At 51.3% G+C, this 25867-nt stretch overlaps 1 protein-coding gene across 1 annotated transcript in view; it reads right to left on the minus strand.

The window, feature by feature from the left end:
* The window catches only part of SHANK3 (SH3 and multiple ankyrin repeat domains 3), a 147417-nt gene that overhangs the window by 106208 nt on the left and 15342 nt on the right, over nt 1-25867 (minus strand). The window contains 3 exon segments of the mRNA XM_058022231.1: nt 2602-2673; nt 4655-4858; nt 18164-18456. Coding sequence (XP_057878214.1) covers nt 2602-2673; nt 4655-4858; nt 18164-18456 — 569 coding nt within the window.

Consider the following 25867-nt stretch of genomic DNA (forward strand, 5'->3'; position numbering starts at 1 on the left):
AATGGTTTGGGTGGGAAGGGACTTTCAACCCCATCCCATTCCAATCCCACCATCCCAGGCTGATCCAACCTTTCCTTGGACATTCCAGGGATGCAGGGGCAGCCCCAGCTGCTCTGGCAATTCCAGCCCAGCCAGGAATTCCTTCCCAAAATCCCACCCCAATCTCTCTTTTCCAAGGAATCCTGTCCATCCCTTTGAATCCCAGAAAATCCAACATTTCCCTGCCCGAGGAACCGGACAGAGTCACAAATCCCAGGAAAGCCCCACCCCGGGACACAGAGGCAGCGCCTCTAGTTTTCCAAGGAAAACCTCAATATTAAACACATGGAAGAGCAGGAATTCCCAGAAACTGAAGCAGGAATTCCCTGGATTTGAAGGATTGAAGGATAAACCCCCACCCCTCCAGGAGCTGAGGCAGGAATTCCCAGAAACTGAAGCTGAAATTCTCAGGAACCGAAACAGAAATTCCCAGGATTTGAAGCAGAGACCCACAGAAACCACAGCAGGAATTTCCCAAAAAACTGAAGCAGGAATTCTCAAAAAACCCAAAGCAAGAATTCTCAGAAATTGAAGGAAAAAATTCCCAGAAACTGAAGCAGAATTTCCCCAAAAACCAAAGCAGGAACTCCCAGAAACCAAAGCCAGAATTGCCCAAAAATTGAAGGAAGAATTCCCCAAAAACAAAAGCAGGAATTCCCAGGAGCTGAAACAGAATTCCCCAGAATCTGAAGCAGAAATTCCCTGAATTTGAAGGAGAAATTCCCAGAAACTGAAACTGGAATTCCATATGAATTGAAACCAGAATTCCCCAGCTCCAAAACCTCACGGAATCTCCATGTTGAATTCCAGCTGTTCCCTGGATGATCCCTGCCTGTTATCCCAATATTCCCAAGAAATCTCTGCGCTGAATTCCAGCCATTCCCTGGATGACCCCATTCCGGGAATGATCCCTGCCCATTATCCCAATATTCCCAGGGAATCTCCGTGCTGAATTCCAGCCCCATTCCCAGCTCCAGGAACGATCCCTGCCTGTTACCCCGATGTTCCCGTGGAATCCCTGTGCTGAATTCCAGCCCCATTCCCAGCTCAGGGGACAATCCTCAGCTCCAGGAACGATCCCTGCCCGTTATCCTGATGTTCCCATGGAATCCCCGTGCTGAATTCCAGCCGTTCCCTGGATGACCCCATTCTGGGAATGACCCCTGCCCGTTATCCCGATATTCCCCAGATCCGGTACCGTTCCCGAGGCTCTCCGGGTGTCCCGGTGTCCCCGTGCCAGCCAGGATCCCATCCCTGCTCCCGCTCCCTCTGGATCCAGCTCCAATCCCAGCCTTTTTTCCCGGGAGCTGCTCCAATCCCAGCTTTTCCGGGGAAAGGTCGATCCGTGCCCGCTGCGCCGGCGTCGCTCCAACGGGCACGGAATGAGGATGGATTGGCCGGAATTGTCCCTTTGGCTCCCACCCGGCATCCCCAAATATCCAAGGGACTGGAAAAGGCCAAGGAATGCCACAAAACCCCACAGGTTCTGGAAAGGCAGCAGCCCAAGGAAAAGGGAAATGGGGAAAAGGGGGGGAAAAAGCCAAAAAGGGGGGAAAAGGGCAAAAAGGGGCAAAAAAGAGAAAAAAGGAGAAAAAAGAGGAAAAAAAATAGGAAAAAAAAAGAGAAAAAAAGAGGAAAAAAGGAGGAAAAAAAGGAGGGAGAAAAGGAGGAAAAAAAGGAGGAAAAAAAGGAGGGAAAAAAGGAGGGAAAAAAGGAGGGAACAAAAGGAGGAAAAAATGAGGAACAAAATGGAGGGAAAAAAAGGAGGGAAAAAAGGAGGAAAAAAAGGAGGAAAAAAAAGGAGGGAAAAAAGGAGGAAAAAAAGGAGGGAAAAAAAGGAGGAAAAAAAGGAGGAGAAAAAGGAGGAAAAAAAGGAGGAAAAAAAGGAGGAAAAAAAGGAGGGAAAAAAGGAGGGAAAAAAGGAGGAAAAAAGGAGGAAAAAAAGGAGGAAAAAGGGAGAAAAGGGAAAGCTCCTTCCCAAAATTCCACAGGCTTGGGACAAGTAGCCAAAGGAAAATGGAAAAAGGAGAAGGAAGATGAATCCGTGATCCCGGATTTCATCACCCCACCAACACTCTTCCTGCTCAATCCCACCCCATGGAATAAAATCGGAGGAAATCTCCCCAACTGCTCCTATTCCGGTTATGGCACCAGGAATGCCGGGACTCCTTAGGATATCTCGGAATTCCGAGGCCGGAGGGATTTCCCAGGATTTTCCAGGTGAATTCCATGGGAATTTTGGGCTCACCACCACTGTAGGGATTTCCCAGGTGAATTCCATGGGAATTTTGGGCTCACCACCACTGTAGGGATTTCCCAGGATTTTCCAGGTGAATTCCGTGGGAATTTTGGGCTCACCACCACTGTAGGGATTTCCCAGGATTTTCCAGGTGAATTCCATGGGAATTTTGGGCTCACCACCGCTCCCACTCCGGTTTTGGTGCTGCTTTAATTTCAGCTTTGGATTCCTTGGGACATCCCGGAATTCCAGGGGTTTCCCGGGGGGTCTCCCGGGGTTTTTCCATGGGAATTCCATGGGAATTCCGAGGGATCGGGGCTCACCTTGGTGTGCAGCTTGGCGAACTGCTTGTCGTCCAACAGGGGCTGCGAATACACGCGGCGCTTGTAGCGGAACTGCCGAGATAAGAGATAAGAGATAAGAGATTAACATCTTCTGATAGATAAGAGATAAATAAGAGATATGAGATTGATAAGAGATAACAGATAACAGATAACAGTTAAATAAATGTAAGAGTTAAGAGATAAAAAGATAAGTGATGAGAGATAAGAGATGAGTAAATACGAGATAAAAGTAAAGACGAGAAAACAGACATGCAAATGTAAGAGGGAAAGATAGGAGACAAGAGATAAGAGATAAGCACAGACAAAAGAGGAGAGATAAAATGTAAGAGATAAAATAATATTAGATAAGGGATGAGAGATAAAAGGAGATGAGAGATAGAGGAATATGAGATAAAGACCATGGATAAGAGATAAGAGGGAAAGATAAGATATAAACAGAGATAAGAGAGTTGATATAAGATATAAGAGATAAATGAATTTGAGATAAAGAGGAGAGAGAAGAGATAAGAGACATACCAAGAAAAGAGACAACAGATAAACAGAGATAAGAGATTTGATGTAAATTTATTTAACTTGATATGAGATAATACATAAAAGAAAATACAAGATAAAGATAAGAGATAAGGGGCATACAAAGATAAGAGATAGTTAAATGGAGATAAGAGATAAGATATAAAGATATGAAGCTTAAAATAAGAGATCACGAATAAATGGAGATAAGATGTGATAAACAGAGATAAAAGAGGAGAGATAAGAGATAACAGATAAATGAATATGCGATAAGGGAGAAGAGATAAATTAATATAAATGAGAAAGATAAGAGAGAAGACATAAGAAACATACAAAGATAAGAAATAAATTGAGATAAGTGATAATCAGTGATAAAATAAACAGAGATAAGAGGTGAGATAAGAGATAAATTAAGATGATATAAAGATAAGAGACAAGAGAGACAAATGAATGTGAGGTAAAGGACAAGAGATAAATGAATATAAATGATAGACAAGAGAGGGGAGAAGAGACATACAAAGATAAGAGATATATATAACAAAATGTAAAAATATATAATAACAGAAAATTAAACAAAACTAAATGCAAATAAAATAAAACAAAATAAAATAACATAAAATTAAATTAAAACAAAATAAAATAAAAAAAAAAACCAAAATAAAACAATACGATAAAACAAAACAAAGTAAACAAAGGAAAGTGAAATGAACTAGAGCAAAAATAAAATAAGACAAAATAAAGCAGAACAATATAAACCAAAATGAAATTAAATAAAACAAAATAAAATATTTTAAATAGTAAAGTAACATAAAATGAAAATAAAATAAGACAAAATAAAACAATATAAAACCATGTCAAATAAAATAAAACAAAATAAAATATTTTGAAATATAAAATAAAATGAAATGAAATGATACAAAATAAAATAAAATAAAACAAAATAAATGAATAAAATAAAATAACGTCAAATTAAGATAAACAAAATAAATGAATAAAATAAAATAAAGCTAAATAAAATAAAATAAAATAAAATAACATAAAACAGAATAAAATAACATAAAACAAAACAAAATAAAATAACAAAACAAAACAAAATAAAATAACATGGTATAAAATCATATAGCATCAAATAAAATATTTTGAAATGTAAAATAAAATGAAATTAAGCAAAATCAAATAAAAGCAAAAAAATGAATAAAATAAAAATAAATATAATAACATGAAATTAAATAAAAATAAAATAAACAAAATAAATGAATAAAATAAAATAATATCAAATTAAGTGAAGATAAACGAAATAAATGAATAAAATAAAATAAAACTAAATAAAATAAAGCTAAATAACATAAAATAAAATAAAATAAAATAAAATAACATATAACAAAATAAAATAAAATAACTAAAACAAAATAACAAAATAAAATAACATAGCATAGCAAAATAAAATAAAATAAATTAAAATAAAATAAAATAAATACAATCTAAATTAAACAAATCCCCCAGCCCCCGTCCGCGCTGTCACCTCCAGGTAGGGCACGGGCGTGTCGGGGTTCAGGGGGTACTCCCGCAGCAGCCGCTCCTCGTCCAGGAATTTCCCGGCGCGGCCGTTGAAGGCGGGCTGGAAGAGGCCGTAGTTGAGCACATCCTTGAGGCTGTGGTTGAGTGTGCACAGGATCCGCTGCTTGGACACCCACACCGGCACGTCGGGGTTCAGCCGCAGACACTTCTGGGGACGGCACGGAACGGCACGGAACGCCGCGTCAGCGCGGGGAGACGCCGGGAATGGGACGGGGTGTTCATCGGGAACATTGGGGAAAGAGGGAGGGAAAGGGGCGGTGGGGTTTGGAGAGTGCAGGGCTATGGGAAATGAGGAATTCCCAAGGTTTTATGGATAAATTATTTTTTAAAAACCAAAATAAATCGGACGTTCCCGCTGTGAATTCCAAAGAGAAATCCATAGGGAAACAGAAGGAGAAAACGGGAATCCACCAGGTTCTCCAGGGAATGGGGGAATGAGGGAGTTGGGGTTTGGAGAGTGCAGGGCTATGGGAAATGAGGAATTCCCAAGGTTTTGTGGATAAATTATTTCTTAAAAACCAAAAAAATTGGATGTTCCCGCTGTGAATTCCAAAGGGAAACAGGGAGAAAAAGGGAATTCACCAGGCTCTCCAGGGAATGGGGGAATGAGGGAGTTGGGGTTTGGAGAGGGCAGAGCTATGGGAAGTGGAGAATTCCCATGTTTTTATGGATAAATTATTAAAAGACCCAAAAAAATTGGGTGTTCCCACTGTGAATTCCAAAGGGAAACAGGGAGAAAAAGGGAATTCACCAGGTTCTCCAGGGGATAGGAGAATGAGGGAGGGAAAGGGGGAGTTTGGGTTTGGAGAGGGCAGGGCCATTGGAAATGAGGGATTCCTGAGGTTTTATGGAAAAAAATTATTTTAAAAATTCCAAAAAATTGGGTGTTCCCACTGCAAATTCCAAAGGGAAATCCATAGGGAAACCGGGGGAGAAAATGGGAATCCACCAGGTTCTCCAGGGAATGGGGGAACGAGGGAGGAAAAGGGGGGAGTTGGGGTTTGGGGGACTTGGGGGGGCACAGAGCTATGGGAAATACAGAATTCCCAAGTTTTCCTGATTTTTTAAATTAAAAAAAATAAAAAATTGGGTGTTCCCCCTGTGGATTTCAAAGGGAAATCCATAGGGTAAGAGAAGGATAAAACAGGAATCCAAGGAGTTCTCCAGGGGAATGGAGGAAAAGGGAGCAAAAAGGGGGTGTTGGGGTTTGTCTGGCACAGAGCTATGAGAAATGAAGAATTCCCATGTTTTTATGGATAAATTATTAAAAGACCCCAAAAAAAAATGGGTATTCCCACTGTGAATTCCAAAGGGAAACGGGGAGGAAAAGGGAGTTCTCCAGGTTCTCCAGGGAATGGGGAATAAAGGAGGGAAAGGGAGGAGTTGGGGTTTGGGGGTTTCGGAGGGGGCAGAGCTATGGGAAATTAAGAACTCCCAAGTTTTCCTGATATTTCTCATAGGACAAACAAAGGACAATGGATCCGTGTCCGTCCCTAAGGAATTGTCACACTCCGGGCACGGATCTGGACGTGGATCCAAACGTGGATTTGGGAATGGATCCAGGTATGGATCCCAAATTGGATCCCAACACTGATTCCAGAATGGATTCCAACGTGGATCCCAACATGGATTCGGAAATGGATTCCAACATGGATCCTGACATGGTTTGGGAATGGATCCAGGCATGGATCCTGACATGGATCTGGGAATGGATCCCAACATGGATCCAGGAATGGATCCCAACGTGGATCCTGACATTGTTCCTCCTAAAGCCAGGCCACAGTTCCAGCCCCAATCCAGGCCCAGGGCACCTTCCCGGCTTTTTTCCAAGGATTCTCTTTGGATTTCTCCCAGGATCCTGGTTTTCTTCCCGATTATTCCTTCCATGCCATCCCAGCAGCATTCCCATTCCCAAAGGGTGGAAAATCCCACGGGATTCTCCTAAATTTCCGTGGGTTGGCAGGAGAAGGGATCAGAGCCACAGGATTGGGAATATCCATGGGAATTCCCACCTGGAGCTCCCAAATCCCACCTTCGGTCAGGCTGGATGTCACCATTCCCATCATTCCTGACCACAATCCTGGGAAGGAGTTGGGATTTTTGGATATCCAGGGAAAAGCAATCCTGGAGGAGAGGAGGAATCCATAGGAATTTTTTTCCATCCTCCAAAGTCAAACTGGGACCAGTTTGCGGAGCCAGCTGGGAAAAAAAAAGCAGGAATTTGGGGGCTTAGATCATCTCCTGAAGAAAATTCTGGCCCTGCCATTCCTGGAGTTTAATTCCATGATTGGAGAAGCCGCTTCCAGCAAAAAAAATGGGATAAGGGCGAGAGGGAGGATCCAGGAAGCACCTGGAGTTCCTGGAGCCAGAAAAACAAAGGATTTGGGATTTTCCAGTGAATCATGGGTCGATCCATCGGGAAGGGCGTTGGATGTTGTGTCATGCCACAAAACCCAATCCCAAAATCCCATCCGGTGATTCATGGTTCAAAGCTCCGTCCAAAAATCCTGGAATTCCAAACTTGCTGCAGCACTGACAGCCCTGGCCATCCCAATATTCCCAAAGTCCCCAGACTCTTGGAATGTTTCCAGGGAATTCACTCCCCCCATCCCACCCAGCGCTTCCCATGGGATTTGCTCCATCAGTTTTCTGGGATAAAGGTTCCCCACAAGGAAAACCGTCAGGAATTTCAAGGAAACACCACAATTCCCTGGAAAAGCCATCCCAGTCCATTCCTGGCAGCTCCTGATCCAACAGATTGAGGCTGGAATTTTCCCTTGGGAAGCAGCACCCTTGCCTCACCTTTCCAGCATTTTTCCAGGATCTTTCCTGATCCCTCAGGAATTCCAGGATCTGCTGGATCTTTGCCCTCGCGTCTCCTTCTTCCCAAAATTCCTTCCCAAATTTTGAACACCTTAACCTTGGAATGTTCTCCCTCCTTTCCTCAGTGCTTTCCCAAAAAAATCCACAAGTCATCCTTGGGAATTTCTCCCATTCCAAGCTCCTTCCCTTCCCCCTGGAGCTGTTCCAGTCCTCCCAGAAATTCTTGGAATTCAGTTCCAGCAGGAGCCTCTGGAAGTGGCTGCTCTGGAACTTTTAATTCAATCCAAATTGAAATTTCCAAATCGGGAATTTCTCAGAATTCCCACCCTTTATATCCAATCCTATTCAAGATTCCAAACCCATTTGGCCACCACATTCCCAGGAAAACCCAACAGTTCAAATTCTCCAGGAATTCTTTCCTGGATTTACCGGTTTTCCATGGAAAATCCCGGATCCATTCACTGCTCTTTAGGTCACGAAGGCGGCTCCTTCCCAAAAATCCTTTTTCCCTATGGAATCACCACTTAGAATGCCAACATTCCTCCCTCCTCACCTTCTCCATCCCTCCAATCCTGGTGGGAATTCCCACCAGGAATTCCCACAGGAATTCTTTGGAAAATCCAGCACTCACCGACTGCTCCATCCTGGAGCGAAAATTCCCAACTTTTCTCACTGGTGGCTCCATCTTTTCCTTGTCGTCCCTTCGTGTCCCCCTGGATGCTCCAAGGGGACAAAATCCCATGGAAGGAGTATCCCTGTTTTCCATGGAAGGGCTATCCCTGTTTTCCATGGATGGGCAATCCCTGTTTTCCATGGATCCTCTGGAAGCATCCGCTCCGGAGCTTTGAATCCCAAGCCAAATAAATCCTGGGAATGTTGATAAACTTATCCAACCACTCCCCTCTGGATCAATCCTGCCGGGATTGGTCCAACGCTTCCAGGGGCCGTTCCCAGGAAATTCCAACCTCCAGCTCCACGCTCAGATTCCCAGGAAAAATACAAAATTCTGAGCTGGAGAAAAAAGGGGGAATTTTCCCTCCTATCCCTGTTTTACCTGGTTAAAATTGGGATTTTCCTTCCATTAATTCCCAGCTTGAATTGGAATCCTGCACATTCCTACGGAATTTTTTCTCCTGCTTCCCACAAAAAACAAGGATCTGATTATTTAGGATGAAACAGCACCAAAAAAATGTCGGAAACCTCCGAACCAGCCAAGAAAAAACCAAGGATGTGATGCATTCGTGCAAAAAAAAATCTGGAAAAATGCAGGTTGAAAATGGTGTGGATAAAAATTCCAACTTTTTGCTGGAAAAATGGGAATTAACCATGGGAAAGCTGAATAATAAATGACAGGAATTATTTTGATGCAAAATCAAATCAGGATTTGAATCTGATGAAATTCCAAAGGGGATTTAATGGGAAGAGAGGGAAAAGGAGAAATTGGGCAGGAAATTTCAATTAATAAAGGATTAATTAATAAATTATTAATCAGTTAATATTTATTTATTTATTTATTGCCAATTAATAGAAGTGGGCTTGGATAATGATTCCTCATTTTTGAAATTTTTAGGGAATTCTTATCAAATTCCAGGCCGGGTTGGATGAGCTTGGAAAAGCCTTCCCAGGTTCCCATTGGAATCTGAGGTTCTTTAAGGACTTTTCCCACCCAAATTTTCCCAAATTCTCAATAAAACCTCCCAGAAATAATTTTCCAGGGAAAAATAATTCCATCATTCCCAAGGACGAGCTCATTCCTTCTCCTGTTCCTCGCACCAGGCTTCCCTCATTCCGTAAAAAACCAGGATAAAAAAAAAAAAGCCGGAATTTCTATCGATCCCCGATGGGAACGGGGGGGAGGATTTGACTGGTTAATTAATCAACCATAATGAATTAATGAATCGGTGACCCGTGAATGTCAGGATAATTGAAGATCCCGGACAAAGGCGGCTGCGGAATGTTTGATTCCAACCAGGATCATCCCGAAAAATGAGTTTTAGCAGCCCGGCTGAAGGAATTTTTCCATGGAAAAGCAAAATTCCTGGAGTGTGGGAATGGATGAGGGTTAATTAATCCTTTTTTGGCATGATTTGAATTAATTACTTAAAATTTTCACGGATATCAGCATGGAAAAAACTGGAAAAGCTGGAACAATATAAAATGTGGGAATGAGGTGGGGTAGGATCTGGGATTAAGCAAAGAAATAAAAAAAAAGAAATTTCCGTTTGGAAGAGGAGAAGCCAAAGCCGGGAAATCGGCCCAACCCCAAGCCCAGCCCAGGCCCGATGGAAATCTGGGAAGCAAAGGGAAATCGCTGGGGAATGAGGGAGCCCCAGGGCGGCCCAGGGCTTCCAGAAGCTTCCCTGAGAATCCCGGGATGAGCCAGAGCCGGTCCCAAAGGAGCCCCGGAGTCGTCTCTGCTCCAGGCTGAGCCCAAACCCCAAATCCAGCGGGAGTTTTCCAGCCAAAATCCCAAAACCCTCTGGAGATTTCCAGCCCAAACCCCAAACTCCTCCAGAGTTTTCCCAAGTCCCTCTGGAGTTTTCCAGGTCAAATCCCAAACCCCTTTGGAGGTTTCCAGCCCCTTTCCAAATCCCTCTGGAGTTTTCCAGATCTTTCCCAAATCCCTCCGGTGTTTTCCTGTTTTCCAGCCCAAATCCCAAACCCCTCCAGAGTTTTCCCAAATTCCTCCAGAGCTTTCCAGCCCCTTCCCAGCTCCATTCCTTTCCCTGGCCCCACTCCATCCCCTCCTTATCCCGAGGATCCGGAATCCAAAAACTTTCTCCTGCTGCTTCTTTTGTGCTCTGGATCCCAGACGTTCCTGAATTCCCTCATTAATTCCAGCCCCTTTTCCACTATTTCCTGCCGGGACAAACTGACCATGGACAGGGAATTCCAGCATTTTCTTCTCCCTTTTGTATCCATGGGGTTTCCAGATCCAATCCCACAGCATTCCTTAAATGTTATAATTCCCACTCTCCTCTAGGGATCCCATCTGCATGCCAAGGGAATGAGGGAATCCTGGAGTTCTTGGGATTCCCAGCAGGATCTGTGGGATTTTCCAGCTCCTCCAGGGCACTCCCTTGTGGATCCTCAACGGGAATCCAGGCAAGAATTTCCTTCCCTTCCCTTCCCAATGGAAGCTGTGAACCCTTCCAAGAGTTCCTTTTCCTTCCCCATTCCCACTGTTTTGGGCAATTCCCAGAATTTGACAACCCCCAACTCCAAGATTTTACTGGCCACAAGAAACCCTCAATTTAAGGAATTCTGGGGAAAAAAAAAATCACTTTTTTCCTCCTCTTCCTTTTTCTCCGGCTGGAGCTCTTTGGTTGCTCCCACATTCCCAAGGAATCCAGCAGATGGAATTCAGAGCCGTTATTCCTGATATTTTTTTTTAGGAATATTTCCAAGTGCTCAACTAATTTTCTTTTCATGCCAATTTTTCCTCGCCTCAAATGACTCAGAATCCCTCTTTATTAAGCACGGAATGTGCTCTTCCCGAAAAAAATGGCTGGAAAATTAAAAGATGGGATTGACGTTTTCCATGAAAATTGCCTCAATGGATGCATCCTGTTCCAGCAAATCCGCTTGGGAGGAGAAAAAAAGGGAATTTTGGTCGTAAAATCTTCTAAATTTATTAAATTGAAAATGTGCTGGTCGCGGCTTGATCCGAGTCAGATTTTCCTTGGAAAAAGCCGCGGATTGGGAACACGCGGCAGCTCTGGTTATTTGCGGGCGGATTTTGCTGCCGGCGGATTTCTCCCAGATAAAATCGGGAATTGCTCAGATTCCGATCAATCCACTTTGTTTGATTGAGCTCACAGAGGGTGACTTTGCCCCCGGGGCAATTCCCGGGATTTGGGGTTGTGCTGGAATATTTTGGGAGGTTCTGCTGCTCGTCATTGTCTGGAATGTGCCAGGGCAATTGTTTGGGATAAATAGGATTTATTTCCATGGAATTGTTCAAATTTGGGGTGGAAAAAGCCACTTAAATGTGGTGGAACTGCAGCTTTCCAATGTTTCCTCTGGATCGTGGATTGGAAAAACCGGGAAGGGTCTGGAAAAGCCAGGATGGGGCTGGAAAAGCTGGGAAGGGTCTGGAAAAGCCGGGAAGGGTCTGGAAAAGCTGGGATGGGGCTGGAAAAGCCGGGATGGGGCTGGAAAAGCCGGGAGGGCCATCCATGGAGGAATCCAAGGAATTCCTGGATGGGGCTCTCAGAGCTCCGTGATTGGGATCAGGCCCAGCTTGGATTTGATCTTGGAATTCTTTTCCAAGCTCAGGGATTTCAGGATTTATGGTTAAAGCACCTGAATCCTTCCAGGGGATTTTTGGGAATCACTCATTTGATTCCCACCGGTTTTTGGGACACTCTCACTCAGCTCCATCCGGATCCTCCCTCCGGATGCTCCAACGGCCACCAAGGGAAAACAGCTCCCAAAAAAACCCCCAGAAAAGCCACAAAAAGCCTGGAAAAATCCGCAGGCAGCACCTGCAGGAATGGGGACGGGGAAAATGGAAATGGGGAAGAGGGAAAAAAAGCGGAGCAGCTGCTCCATTCATGGAGCACGATCCGGCGGATCTGAAAGGAGCCGCATTTCCATGGAAAAACAATGGGAAGCTCCAAGCAAAAAGCAGCTCCCGGCCTGTTTGGAAGCGCTTTGATTCTGCCCTAAAACGGGGGAAAATTCCATTGGAGTTCTCGACATCCCAGGGTTTTTGCCGCAGTGCGAAAGCAGGGAAGGATCAAAGGTTTGGGGCCATTCCCAAGGGCCATTCCCTACATCCTGATTTTCCCCTTGCAGGAATCAAATTCTCCTGATTCTCCCTCTTTTTACGGTGTTCCCATGGATGGAGAGTGGAGAATGGAGATGGGAATTTCGGGATCTAAGTACTGGGAAAACAGGGAATGGAAAAGCTTTGGGATGGAGGCAGGGAATTGGTGCGAAGGGGAGCGATCCCTCATCCCACACTTTTCCATGTTCTCTCTTCCCTTGGAATCCACATTCCCACTCTCATCCCTCACTTTTCCAGGTGTTCCCATCCCTTGGAATCCACATTCCTGTGGGATCTCCACTCTCATCCCTCCCTTTTCCATGTTCTCCCTTTCTTTCCCGGGAATCGGCCACATGGGATGGGCAGGAGCCTCCTCTTCCACATCCCAAAGGAATTCCCAGGCAGAATTCCCATTCCCACCCAGCCTTGGAAGACCGAGGAATCTCCTCAGCAAAGCCGGAGGAAAACTGGGAGGCTCTCGGCTAAAAACCACCTTGGAAGGGAAAAAATGTGGGAATTCCAAGGACTGAGGGATCAGGGCTGGGAGCTCCCAACGCATCCTGGAAAACATCAGGAAAACCTCTGGAATTCCAACTGGACACTCCCGGTCCATCCAATGCCGGGAGCTGCTCCCAGATAAATCCAGCTGGGATTTTATTTGAATTCCAATTTTTCCATGATTTTGAAGGGAAAAGGAAGAACTCCCAGCATGAAATGGGGAAGGAAAACTTTTGGAAAGTTCCCCCCTGGCTGCACATCCCTGATCTTTCCCAGCTGTTCCCATAAATTCCAGCCCTGGGAATGCCAGCAGCTTCCCGAGGCTGCAGGAGCCTCCCATCTCTCCCCATTCCAGTTTTCCTGGGATGTGCGGAACCTGTGGTTTCTTGGAATGAGTTTTCCTCTGCTTCCAGAGGAAAAACAAATGGAAAACCTCTGGAATCACAGGCAATGCCAGCCCCCACAGAGCCCATTCCCATGGGATGATCCCAAGGTTTGCTCCAGCACCTCCAGGATTCCAGCACTGCTGACAGAGAGGAAAACTCGGCACATTCCCAGGATTTTTCCTGGATTTGCCACTTTTTCCTACCAAAGAAGGAGGCTGCTCCCAAAGCGCTCCCGCCAAATTTCAGGAATGCGTTTTCCCGTGGGATTTAACGGCGCAGAATCCATGAATTGTTCCAGAGGAACCAACCCCAGCTCGGGCGTGTTCCTGTCTCCTTAAAATCCGGCTCCGAGCTCGCGGACCCCGTGGGAGGTTGGGATAATTTTATCCCGGGTCTCCACCACCCTTCCCACGGAGCAGCCGGAGGCGGGAATGGCTCTTCCCGAAGGATCCACAGCTCCGGGATGGGACAGGGAAGCTCCAAAGGATCCTCAGGGATTCCTGCACCCTCCTTTTGCCAGGATCACATTCCCAGCTCGAGGAGTGATCCAGGTTCTCAAATTCCAAAAAAAATCACAGGTTTGGGAATCTCTGGAGCTCAGGGCGTCCAAGGAAATCAGTTCCCGGCCCTATGGAAAAGCTCCAGGATGGGAAACACCTGGAGCTCCAGGCTGAGCCCGGATCCTGGATCACGGCTGGATTCCTGGAATGCTGCACTGGGAGCAGCGGGACATCCCATGGATTGCCTGGAATCTCATAATGGGGTCAATGGGACATTCCATGGATTCCCTGGAATCCTGCACTGGGAGCAGTGGGACATCCCATGGATTCCCTGGAATGCTGGGATCAGTGGGACATCCCACGGCTTTCTTGGAATCTTTGATGGGATCAGTGGGACATTCCATGGATTCCCTGGAATCCTGCACTGGAAGCAGTGGGGACGTCCCCGGCTTCCCAACCTTCTGGACACTCCAGGACATTCCAGACCTGCCTGGACATCCCAGGAAAGTCCAGATGTCCCACCTGGACACCCCAGAACATTCCAGAACATTCCAGACCCTCTGCTTGGACACCCCAGGACATTCCACGACATTCCAGACCTGCTAGGACATCCCAGGATAGTCCAGAAGCCCTGGACACCTCAGGAAGGTCCAACCTCCTCCATCCACAATCCGAGTGGGAGAACCAGGAATTGGGATCCCATCACCCCACAGGACACTTGGGAAGGGAAGGGAAGGAGAAAAGAGGAGGAAAGACCTCAAAAATTCCTCATTTCCCACAGCCCCATTCCCTGAAAATCTTCCCCATTCCCATGGAATTCCAGAACATTCCAAGCTGGAAAACCCTCCCCAGGATCTCCAAGTCCAACTCTTGGCCCTGCACAATACAATTCCAACATTCCCAGCACTGACCCGAGGGCATTGTCCCAAACCTTCCGGAGCTCTGGAATGCCGAGGGTTGGGAGCAATTCCAGAGGTTTTGGGAATTGCAGCTCCCTGGAGCAGCTCCACCAGCCACCAGGAGCTTTCCCAGGATTTTCCAGGTGTGGGGAATTTAAGCTCTCTTCCCTGGCTCAGATGCAGGTGATAAAAACTGGGATGTGCCGACGGAAAAGGCCCTTCACTCCCAGGAAAACTGGGGGGAGATTTGCACGTGGGAATTCCAGCACTTCCACGGAATCCCAGGGATTTGGGATGAGCAAGTTCCAGGAGGGCAGGAAAACTTCCCGGGACTTTCAAACCCCACCTGGAGCCTCCCAGAACAAAGATGGGGATTCCATAACCTGAGCTTTATGGCAGTCCTGACCTCGGGAATGCTGGGATGGAGCCGGACTTGGGGCTGGAAAACTGATGATCCCAAAGAATTCCTTTCCCAGTGATCCCAAAGAATTCCCAAACTGATGATTGAGAGAACTCCATCCCAGTGACCCCAAAGAATTCCCATGCTGGTGATCCCAAAGAATTCCCATCTCCAGCAGAGTTTTTATGGAAGAGCTGGTGGAACACTGGCCGTGGATCCGGAGCTCCAGGCGCACCTCTGTGATGGCTCTTGGCCAGCTCGGTGTCCCCAGAGCCACCAGACACAGGATTGGTGTCCCCAGTGCCACTGACCACAGACTCGGTGTCCCCAGTGTCACTGGCCTCTGAGAGCTTGGTGTCCCCAGAGCCACCAGACACAGGATTGGTGTCCCCAGTGCCACTGGCCACAGACTCGGTGTCCCCAGTGTCACTGGCCTCTGAGAGGTTGGTGTCCCCAGAGCCACCAGACACAAGCTTGGTGTCCCCAGTGCCACTGACCTCTGCCATCTCTGTGTCCCCAGTGCTACCAGTCACTACCTGCTTGGTGTCCCCAGTGCCACTGACCACAAACTTGATGTCCCCAGTGTCACCAGCCTCTGCCAGCTCCGTGTCCCCAGTGCCACGAGACACAGGTTCAATGTCCCCAGTGTCACTGGTCTCTGCCAACCGTGTCCCCAGTGCCGCCACCCTGCTGTCCCCGTGGGAACCCCACGCCAGGCCCCAAAAAAGAATTTTTCCTTTCCAAGAGGCTCCAACCCACCTTGGTGCCCTCTGCTCACCCCAGGTCTGTCACCTCAGCCTTGTCACCTCAGCCTTGTCACCTCCAGCTGCCCACTCCCCTAATGAGAGCTGTTAATTACCCCATTGCCGCAGCCCTCCAGCTTTTCCAGCCTCTCATTCCCTACAAACACCCCAGTTCCAGGGAATTCCAGGTTCCCAGAGTGCTGTGCCCTCCTGGGTCACTCTGACGGTCACTTCAGGGATAATGCCTGGGTCACTCCTGGGTCACCCCTGGGGTCACTCCTGGACTTTGGGGTCCCTCTGGGGTCACTCTGGCACATCCCACCAATGGCACTGGCACATGTCCCCCCCATTCCAGTGTCCATCACCCCCACACCATCCCAGTGTCCATCACCCCACACCATTCCAGTGTCCATCACATCCACACCATCCCAGTGTCCATCACTCCCACACCATTCCAGTGTCCATCACCCCACACCATTCCAGTGTCCATCGCCCCACACCATTCCAGTGTCCATCACTCCCACACCATTCCAGAGTCCAACACCCCACACCATTCCAGCGTCCATCACATCCACACCATTCCAGCGTCCATCACCCCACACCATTCCAGTGTCCATCACCCCACACCATTCGAGTGTCCATCGCCCCACACCATTCCAGTGTCCATCACCCCACACCATTCGAGTGTCCATCACTCCCACACCATTCCAGTGTCCATCACCCCACACCATTCCAGTGTCCATCACTCCCACACCATTCCAGCATCCATCACTCCCACACCATTCCAGCGTCCATCACCCCCACACCATTCCAGTGTCCACCACACCATCCCAGTGTCCATCGCCCCACACCATTCCAGTGTCCATCACATCCACACCATTCCAGAGTCCATCATCCCCACACCATTCCAGCATCCATCACCCCACACCATTCCAGAGTCCATCACATCCACACCATTCCAGCATCCATCACCCCACACCATTCCAGTGTCCATCACATCCACACCATTCCAGCATCCATCACCCCCACACCATTCCAGTGTCCATCACTCCCACACCATTCCAGCGTCCATCACTCCCACACCATTCCAGAGTCCATCACCCCACACCATTCCAGTGTCCATCACCCCACACCATTCCAGTGTCCATCACCCCACACCATTCCAGTGTCCATCGCCCCACACCATTCCAGCGTCCATCACCCCCACACCATTCCAGTGTCCATCACCCCCACACCATTCCAGTGTCCATCACTCCCACACCATTCCAGTGTCCATCGCCCCACACCATTCCAGCGTCCATCACATCCACACCATTCCAGCGTCCATCACATCCACACCATTCCAGTGTCCATCATCCCACACCATCCCAGTGTCCATCACCCCACACCATCCCAGTGTCCATCACTCCCACACCATTCCAGCATCCATCACCCCCACACCATTCCAGTGTCCCTCACACCATCACTGTCCAGCCCAGCAGAGCACCCTGGACATGAGTGCCCATCACACAGCAGCACCGCAGCCCCACAGCCTGGCCCTGGAGCCGATCCCAATCTCAGTCCCAGAGCTACTCCCCGTTCCAGGCTAGTGATGGAGCCGCCCCTGCTGCCCGATCCCAGCCTGGTCCCGGTGCCAATCCCGGTCCCAGTCCCGTTCCCGGTCCCGGTGAGTGCGGATCCCTGGGGCGGGGAGCGGCCCCGCACCGCAGCACCCCGGGATGGCAGCGGGAGCGGGGGGACACCGGGGTGGGGACACCGGGGACTCGGGCAATGGGACCCGTCCTGCCGGGCCCGTGGCGGGGAGAAGTTTGCCGGTGCTGCCGGGGCGGCGGCGGGGCCGGGAGCGGGCGGGATGCGGGACGGGATGCGGGACGGGATGCGGGACGGGATGCGGGTTGCCGCCAGCGCTGGAGCGGCGCCGAACCGGGTGCGGATCGGGGCGCAGATCGGGACCCGTCTGAGAGAGGGTCGGGACCGGTCCCGGTGCGGATTGGGGCCGGTCTGAGCGAGGTTTGGAGCCGGCCCGGGTACAGAACGGGGCCGGTCTGAGCGAGGTTTGGGGCCGGTCCGTGTGCGGATCCCGGCGCGGAGCGGGCCCGGTGTGTGAGTGCGGGTGGGGCTGCTCTGGGTGCGGATCGGGGCCGCTCTGGGCTGCGCATCCCGGCGCGGGCGGCTCGCGGTGGCGCTCCCGGTGCGGCTCCCGCTGCGCATCCCGCCTCGGCGCGGTCCCGGTGCGGCTCCCGCTGCCCTTCCCGGCTCGGCGCGGTCCCGGTGCGCATCCCTCCCGGCTCGGCGCGGCTCCCGCTGCCCTTCCCGGCTCGGCGCGGTCCCGGTGCGGCTCCCGGCTCAGGGCGGTCCCGGCGCGGCGGCGGCCGCTCGGGGCTCCCTCTCTCCCTCCCTCCCTCCCGCCCGGTGCCCCCGTTCGGCACTCACCGTCTGCTGCAGGTCGGGGATGCCGATGCGCACCACGATGGCGCCGGGCGCGGGCTCCTCCATGCGCGCCGGGGCCGCCAGCTTGGGCGAGCGGGGCCCGCCGTGGCCCCGGGCCGGCTCCAGGCGCGGCTCCTCCCGCAGGCCGGGGCTCGGCTCCCCGCTGCTGCTGCTGACGCGGGGCTGGCGCTCCGGCGGCGGCTCCGGCGGCGGCGACTCGGGGCTCTCATGCTTGCTGCCCGCGGGGCTCAGAGGCATGCTCCGTGCGCCGCGGCGGGCGGCCCGCGCCCGCTCCGCTCCCGCACCGGCTCCGGCACCGGCACCGGCTCCGGCTCCGGCTCCGCACCGCGCCGGGGCCGCGCTCAGCGCCCGCCCGGGGCCCTGCGGGGGGAAGCCAGGGGTGAGCGGAGCGGCGGGACAGAGCCGGGAGAGGCATCCCGGAGCCCCGGGAGGAGCCCTGGGACTGGCAAAGCCCGCGGGGAGAAAGCGGAGCTCCCGAGGGATGGGGAAATCTGGGACGGGACACCCGGGATGGACAGGGACACCCCCACAGGGACCCTCTGGAACGTCCCCTCGGGAAGGGCATTCCCCGGGAAAAGTGCAGGAGTGAATTCCCACTCTCCCTATGGACATTCTCACCAGATTCCACAAACCCTCCCAACAGGGATTGTCCCGAAAAAGTGACCATTCCTCAGGAGAAATCTGGGATGGGACCCCCGGGACGGACTTGGACACCCCCACAGGGACCCTCTGGAATGTCCCCTCGGGAAGGGCATTCCCCGGGAAAAGCCCAGGAGTGAATTCCCACAGGGACCCCCGGGAATATCCCACCAGGAAGGGCATTCCCAAGGATGGAGGAATCTGGGAAGGGACTCCTGGAATCCCCATTCCCAGCAGGGATCATCCCTCGGGAAAGGATCCCCAGGATGGACATGGACACCCCCACAGGGACCCTCTGGAATATCCCTCCGGGAAGGGCCATTCCCAAGGAAAAGTCCAGGAGTGAATTCCCACTCTCCCCATGGACATTCCCACAGGGATCCTCTGGAATATCCCTCAGGAAGGAGAAATTCCTCATGAGAAATCTTAAAGGGGATCCCCGGACCCCAAAAATTCCCCCAGCTGGGCCCATTCCCTCAAGAAATCTGGGATCAGCCCCACTTTTCACATGGAATCTCCTCGGGAATTCCATGGAATTTTCCCAGCAGGATCCATCCCCTAAAGGGACCCCACAAAGAAACTTTGGGATCCCACCCCGAGAGATGAGGAAAAACAGCGGGAGAACCCCAAAATTCCAGTCGGGAAAATGCACTTGGGAAGGAGAAAAGTCAGGATAAACAGGAAAAACCACCGGGATCCTCCTGCCCTGTGGCCTGGGATAGACAGGAAACCCCTTTGGATCCCTTCGCATCCATGCCCCAATCCCATCCCAAATTCTCCTCCCTCCCTTTCCCAAATCCTGGATTTGATTTATTCCCATTTTCCCCCCTCTCTCTGCCTTGTTATCCCACAAATGGAGTGCTCCAGATGGCGACCTCTGGGATTTTCCCTTTTTTTTTTTCCATCCCTCATTAGTTCCCAATAATTTTAAGGCCCTGTCTGGGAAAGGCTGGAAAAAATGCCACAATGGAATAATTCCCCAAATTCCATTTTGCAGAGTCATTTTCCCTCCTTAAATCCACTTTTTTGCTCATGAAATCAAAAAATTTCCACTTTTCTTTCCCAAGGAATCCATGGAATCTTTTAGGAATCACAACCCAAAGAGTCTCATTCCAATAGCAGGGGAAAAAAGGTTGGAAAAGCTTCCAAGGGAGCCAGAAAAATATTACAAGATTTTTTTTTCCCCTGCAGTGGTGTTTTCCTTGAATTTCTGAGAATTCCTTGGATTTCTGAGCATTCCCAAGAGGGTCAGAGCAGAGTCTCCTTCCCTCCTTTTCCTTCAGGAACAGAATTCCCAGATTTCCCACCCTTCTTCCCATCATTTTGGGATTATAAATCTGGAGCCTTGCCCAAATTCCAGTGCTGGGAGCAGCAATTCCAGAGGGAACAGAAATTCCAGAGATGACAGAAATTCAGAGGGAAATTCCAGAGGGAGTCCAGCTGGGAGAACCCTGGGAAAAGGGCAGCAGGATGGGGACACCCAGAAAGGATTTTTGGGAATTTTTGGGGGGATTTTTTGGGTGGATTTTCAGATTGGATCGGAGCTTTTCCCTGGAATTGAAATTTCTCCCTGGGATTGGAATTTTCCCCTGGGATTGGATTTTTTTCCCCTGGGCCTGGCACTTTTCCCTGGCAGAATCCAGGTTAAATTCCCTCCCTTTCCCAACTTTCCCAGTTTTCCCAAGCCCAGGGATGGCTGGGAAGCTGCTGCCTCCTCCTCAGTCCCACATCCCCATCCAGAAAACCCGGGATCCTTTGGGAAAAGGGATTTTTGGGAAGCACCTGGCTCGGCGTGTGCCCAGGTGAGGCCATTCCCGAGCTTTTCCTGGGAAAACCGGCCAGGAATGACAGGGCCAAGGGAGACCTGGTGTCCTGCTGGGATCACTGGGATCACTGGGATCGCTGGGAATGGGCCCAGGAAGAGCTGGGAAAATCCTGACTGGGATTTTCCAGTCCTGGAATTGCCACTGCCTGGCCACACGGGAGAGGGGTCCTGGATCCTGAACAATTCCTGCCCTTCCAGGGATCCCAAACAATTCCTGCCCTTCTTTCCATGGATCCCAAACTATTCCTGGTCTTCCAGGGATCCTGAACAATTCCTGCCCTTCTTTCCATGGATCCCAAACTATTCCTGGCCTTCCAGGGATCCCAAACAATTCCTGCCCTTCTTTCCATGGATCCCAAACGATTCCTGCTCTTCCAGGGATCCTGAACAATTCCTGCCCTTCTTTCCATGGTTCCCAAACGATTCCTGCCCTTCTTTCCATGGATCCCAAACGATTCCTGCTCTTCCAGGGATCCTGAACAATTCCTGCCCTTCCATGGATCCCAAACGATTCCTGCTCTTCCAGGGATCCTGAACAATTCCTGCTCTTCCAGGGATCCTGAACAATTCCTGCTCTTCCATGGATCCCAAACAATTCCTGCCCTTCCAGGGATCTCAAACAATTCCTGCCCTTCTTTCCAGAGATCCCAAACAATTCCTGCCCTTCCAGGGATCCCAAACGATTCCTGCCCTTCTTTCCATGGATCCCAAACAATTCCTGCCCTTGCAGGGATCCTGAACAATTCCTGCCCTTCTTTCCAGAGATCTCAAACAATTCCCACCCTTCTTTCCAGGAATCCCAAAAGATTCCTGTCCTTCCAGGGATCCCAAACAATTCCTGTCCTTCTTTCCAGGGACCCCAAACAATTCCTGTCCTTCCAGGTATCCCAAAAAATTCCTGCCATTCTTTCCAGGAATCCCAAAAGATTCCTGTCCTTCCAGGGATCCCAAACAATTCCTGCCCTTCTTTCCAGGGACCCCAAACAATTCCTGTCCTTCCAGGGATCCTGAACAATTCCTGCCCTTCCAGGGATCCTGAACAATTCCTGCCCTTCTTTCCAGGAATCCCAAAAGATTCCTGTCCTTCCAGGTATCCCAAAAAATTCCTGCCGTTCTTTCCAGGAATCCCAAAAGATTCCTGTCCTTCCAGGGATCCCAAACAATTCCTGTCCTTCTTTCCACGGATCCCAAACTATTCCTGTCCTTCCAGGGATCCCAAACAATTCCTGCCCTTCTTTCCAGGGACCCCAAATTATTCCTGCTCTTCTAGAGCTGGATCCAGCCCTGTGGCTCCGGCTGCCAAAGCCTCACCTGGATCAGGGATCCTGGAAGGATCAGGAATCCAGACCCTCCCTGGGAAGGATCAGGGATTCAATCCCTCACCTGGAGAAATCTGGGGGCCAGAACTGGAAGGATCTGGGGTCAAACCCTCACCTGGAATTCTCAGGGGAGCCAAAGTCTCCCCTGCAGAAGGGAACCTGGAAGGATCAGGGAATCCAGAGCCTCACCTGGAATTCTCAGGGGAGCCAAACCTCACCTGGATCAGGGATCCCATCCCTCTCCCGAAAGAACCAGGGAGCCTGGAAAGATGAGGAATCCTGGAAGGATCAGGGGTCCAGACCCTCACCTGGAAGGATCAAACGGGCCAAGCCCAGCCCTGGAAGGATCTGGAGACAATCCCTGTCCTGGAAATATCTGGGAGCCTGGAAAGATCAGGGAGCCAAAGCCTCATCTGGATCAGGGAATATGGAAGGACCAGTGGGCCAAAATCCCTCACCTGGATCAGGGATTCTGGAAGGATCAGGAGCATGAAACCTGGAAAGATCAGGGATCCAATCCCTCACCTGGAAAAACCAGGGAGCCCAAAGCCTCACCTGGATCAGGGATCCTGGAAGGATCAGGAGAATGAAACCTGGAAGGATCTGGGATCCAATCCCTCACCTGGAAAAAACCAGGGAGCCCAAAGCCTCACCTGGATCAGGGATCCTGGAAGGATCAGGGAATCCCAATCCTCACCTGGAAGGATCTGGACAGCCTGGAAGGTTCAGGGAGTCACAACCTTGGCTGGATCAGGGATCCAGACCCTGCCCTGGAATTCTCAGGGGAGCCAAACCCTGCCCTGGAAGGATCAGGGATCCAATCCCCCTCTGGGAAGGATCAGGGGGGGGATCTGGAGCCAATCCCTCACCTGGAACAACCAGGGAGCCAAAATCCCTCACCCGGATCAGGGAGCCAGACCCTCCTACAAGGATCAGGGATCCAATCCCCGCAAGGATCAGGGATCCAATCCCCGCAAGGATCAGGGATCCAATCCCTCCTGGAAGGCTCGGGAATGTCACTCGGGCCGGGCCTGGGGACAACCGGCGCCGTTTGTCACCCGCGGGGCCGTTCCTGAGTGACCCTGGAACCCTCGGGAATGGGGACACGGGGACACGGGGACTGTCCCGCGGGGCTGGCAGTGCCACCGAGGCTGGCGGGGCTGGCAGTGCCACCGAGGCTGGCGGTGCCACCGGGGCCGATCCCTGGGGCGGTGCCAGCCCCGTGCCAGCCCCGCCAGGCTGTCCCCGCGCTTATCTGGCCACGGCGAGGTCACCGCTGCTGTCCCCAAGCCACGTGACGGGGACACGGGGACAGCGGCCCGGGCCAGCCCCGCGTGTCCTTTGTCACCGCGGGGGGGTCGGGGACAAAGCCGGGGAAGGGGACAGGGGACAAGCACAGAAAGAGGAGACACAGACAGGAGCAGGGGAAGGGGACAGGGAAAGGGACAGGGACAGGAGAAGGGACAGAAGAGGAAGGGACGGGGACAGGAGAAGGGACAGGAACAGGGGGACGGAGCAGGAACAGGGAAGGGACAGGATCGGGATTGTCCCCCTGGAGTCCCCGCCCGTGCCAGGACACGGGGACAGCGCGGGGAGCATCGATCGCCCGCGGGCGGCCGCAGTGTCCCCGCAGTGTCCCCGCAGCGTCCCCAGCGCCTGCCGGGTAATTCCATGGATTTTTCCTCTCCCGCTCTTCCAGGGGCACTGGGACAGCGCGGAGGGGCCGGAGCGGGCATTAAAGGGCGAGCGCCACCCCCTTGGGGACATAGGGACACCAGCGGGACAAGGGGGCACATCAGTGTCCCCAAATGTCCGGCACAGGGACAGGGCCACCCCTGAGCAGGGCCGGGAATGGGGGGGAATTCAGGGATCCCGGGCAGAGCTTTTTGGGATTCTCCAGATTTCTGGAACAGGATCAGGGAACGACAGAATGGGAGGGGACATGAACAATCACCCAGTGCCACCACCTGGGGACACCTGCCACTGTGCCAGGCTGCTCCAAACCCCATCCCAGGGATCAGGGGCAGCCCCAGCTGCTCTGGCAATGCCAGCCCAGGCAGGAATTCCTCATTGCCAAGATGCCACCCATGGCTGCCCTCTGGGAGCCATTCCCTGTGTGCTGTCCCTCCATCCTTTGGGATTTTTCCCTCTCCCTGTTTCCTGCAGCTCCTTCAGGCTCTGGAATCCAAAACTGGGTCAGCGCGGAGCTCCTGATTTCCAGGATGAACGTTCCTGATTTTCCTGGAGCTCCTGTGCCCAGGATGGACATTCCCGATTTTCCTGTGGCACCAGAGTTTGGTGCCACAAAATCCCAAAATTCCCGGTGGTCCCAGCCCCTGGGGAGGGGTCTGGGGACAGAAATTTGGGGACAGGAGGGAGATTTGGGGACAGGGCAGAGAGCTGGGGACAGGTCACAGGTTTGGGGGACAGGAGAGAGATTTGGGGACAAGAGAAGGATTTGGGGACAAGAGAAGGATTTGGGGACAAGAGAAGGATTTGGGGACAGGCCACAGATTTTGGAGACAGGAGGGAGGTCTGGGGACAAGTGAGGGATTTAGGGACAGGAGAGACGTTTGGGGACAGGACACAGATTTTGGGGACAGGACAGATTGGGGGCAGGAAGGAGATTAGGGGACAGGACAGGGGTTTGGGGACAAGAGAGAGGACTGGGGACAGGACAGGGATTTTGGGGACAGGACAGATTTGGGGACAGGACACATATTTAGGGACAGGACTCAGATTTAGATTTAGGGACAGGAAGGAGATTTGGGGACAGGGCACAGATTTTGGGGACAGGACACAGATTTTGGGGACAGGACAGATTTGGAGACAGGACAGATTTGGGGACAGGACAGATTTAAGGACAGGACACAGATTTAGGGACAGGAAGGAGATTTTGGGGACAGGACACAGATTTTGGGGACAGGACACAGATTTTGGGGACAGGACAGAAGTCCAGGGACAAGTCACAGGTTTGGGGACAGGAGAGAGATTTGGGGACAGGAGAGAGGCCTAGGGACAAGAGAGGGATTTGGGGACAGGCCACAGATTTTGGGGACAGGAGGGAGGTCTGGGGGCAGGAGGGAGATTTGGGGACAAGAGAGAGGATTGGGGACAGGACACAGATTTAGGGACAGGAGGGAGATTTTGGGACAGGAGAGGGGTCTGGGGACAGGACAGAGATTTTGGGGCCTCCCCTGTCACCTCCTCCATCCCAGCAACGTCCCCTTGGATCGGGAACGTCCCCCCGGTTCCGGGAACGTCTCCCCTGGATCGGGAACGTCCCCCCGGTTCCGGGGCTCCCCCATCCCGCTCCGTATCCATGGGAACGTTCCCGGCACCGTCACCATGGAAACCGCAGCGCCACGCGCGGCACTGCGGGACCTGCGCACCTGGGAGGGACAGAGGGACACGGACAGAGGGACAGAGGGACACGGACAGAGGGACAGGACAGAGGGACAGAGGGATGGGGACAGAGGGACAGAGGGACAGAGGGACAGGACAGAGGGACAGGGATAGGGACAGAGGGACAGGGATAGGGACAGAGGGACAGGGATAGGGACAGAGGGACAGGGACAGAGGGACAGGGACAGAGGGACAGAGGGACAGGGATGGGGACAGAGGGATGGGGACAGATGGACAGGAATGGGGACAGGGACAGAGGGGACAGAGGGGACAGCATCAGAGGGGACAGAGGGCACAGCAACAAAGGAGACACGGGGACAGAGCCAGGGGGACAGGAATGAGGACCGGGAGAGAGGGGACAGAGGGGACAGGGACAGGGGGGACAGAGGGACAGGAATGGGGACAGGAATGGGGACAGAGGAGACAGAGGGACAGGAATGGGGACAGGAATCGGGACAGGAATCGGGACAGGGGGACAGGAATGGGGACAGATGAGAC

Source organism: Melospiza georgiana, chromosome 4, assembly GCF_028018845.1.
Source record: "Melospiza georgiana isolate bMelGeo1 chromosome 4, bMelGeo1.pri, whole genome shotgun sequence".
NCBI classification, from domain to species: domain Eukaryota; kingdom Metazoa; phylum Chordata; class Aves; order Passeriformes; family Passerellidae; genus Melospiza; species Melospiza georgiana.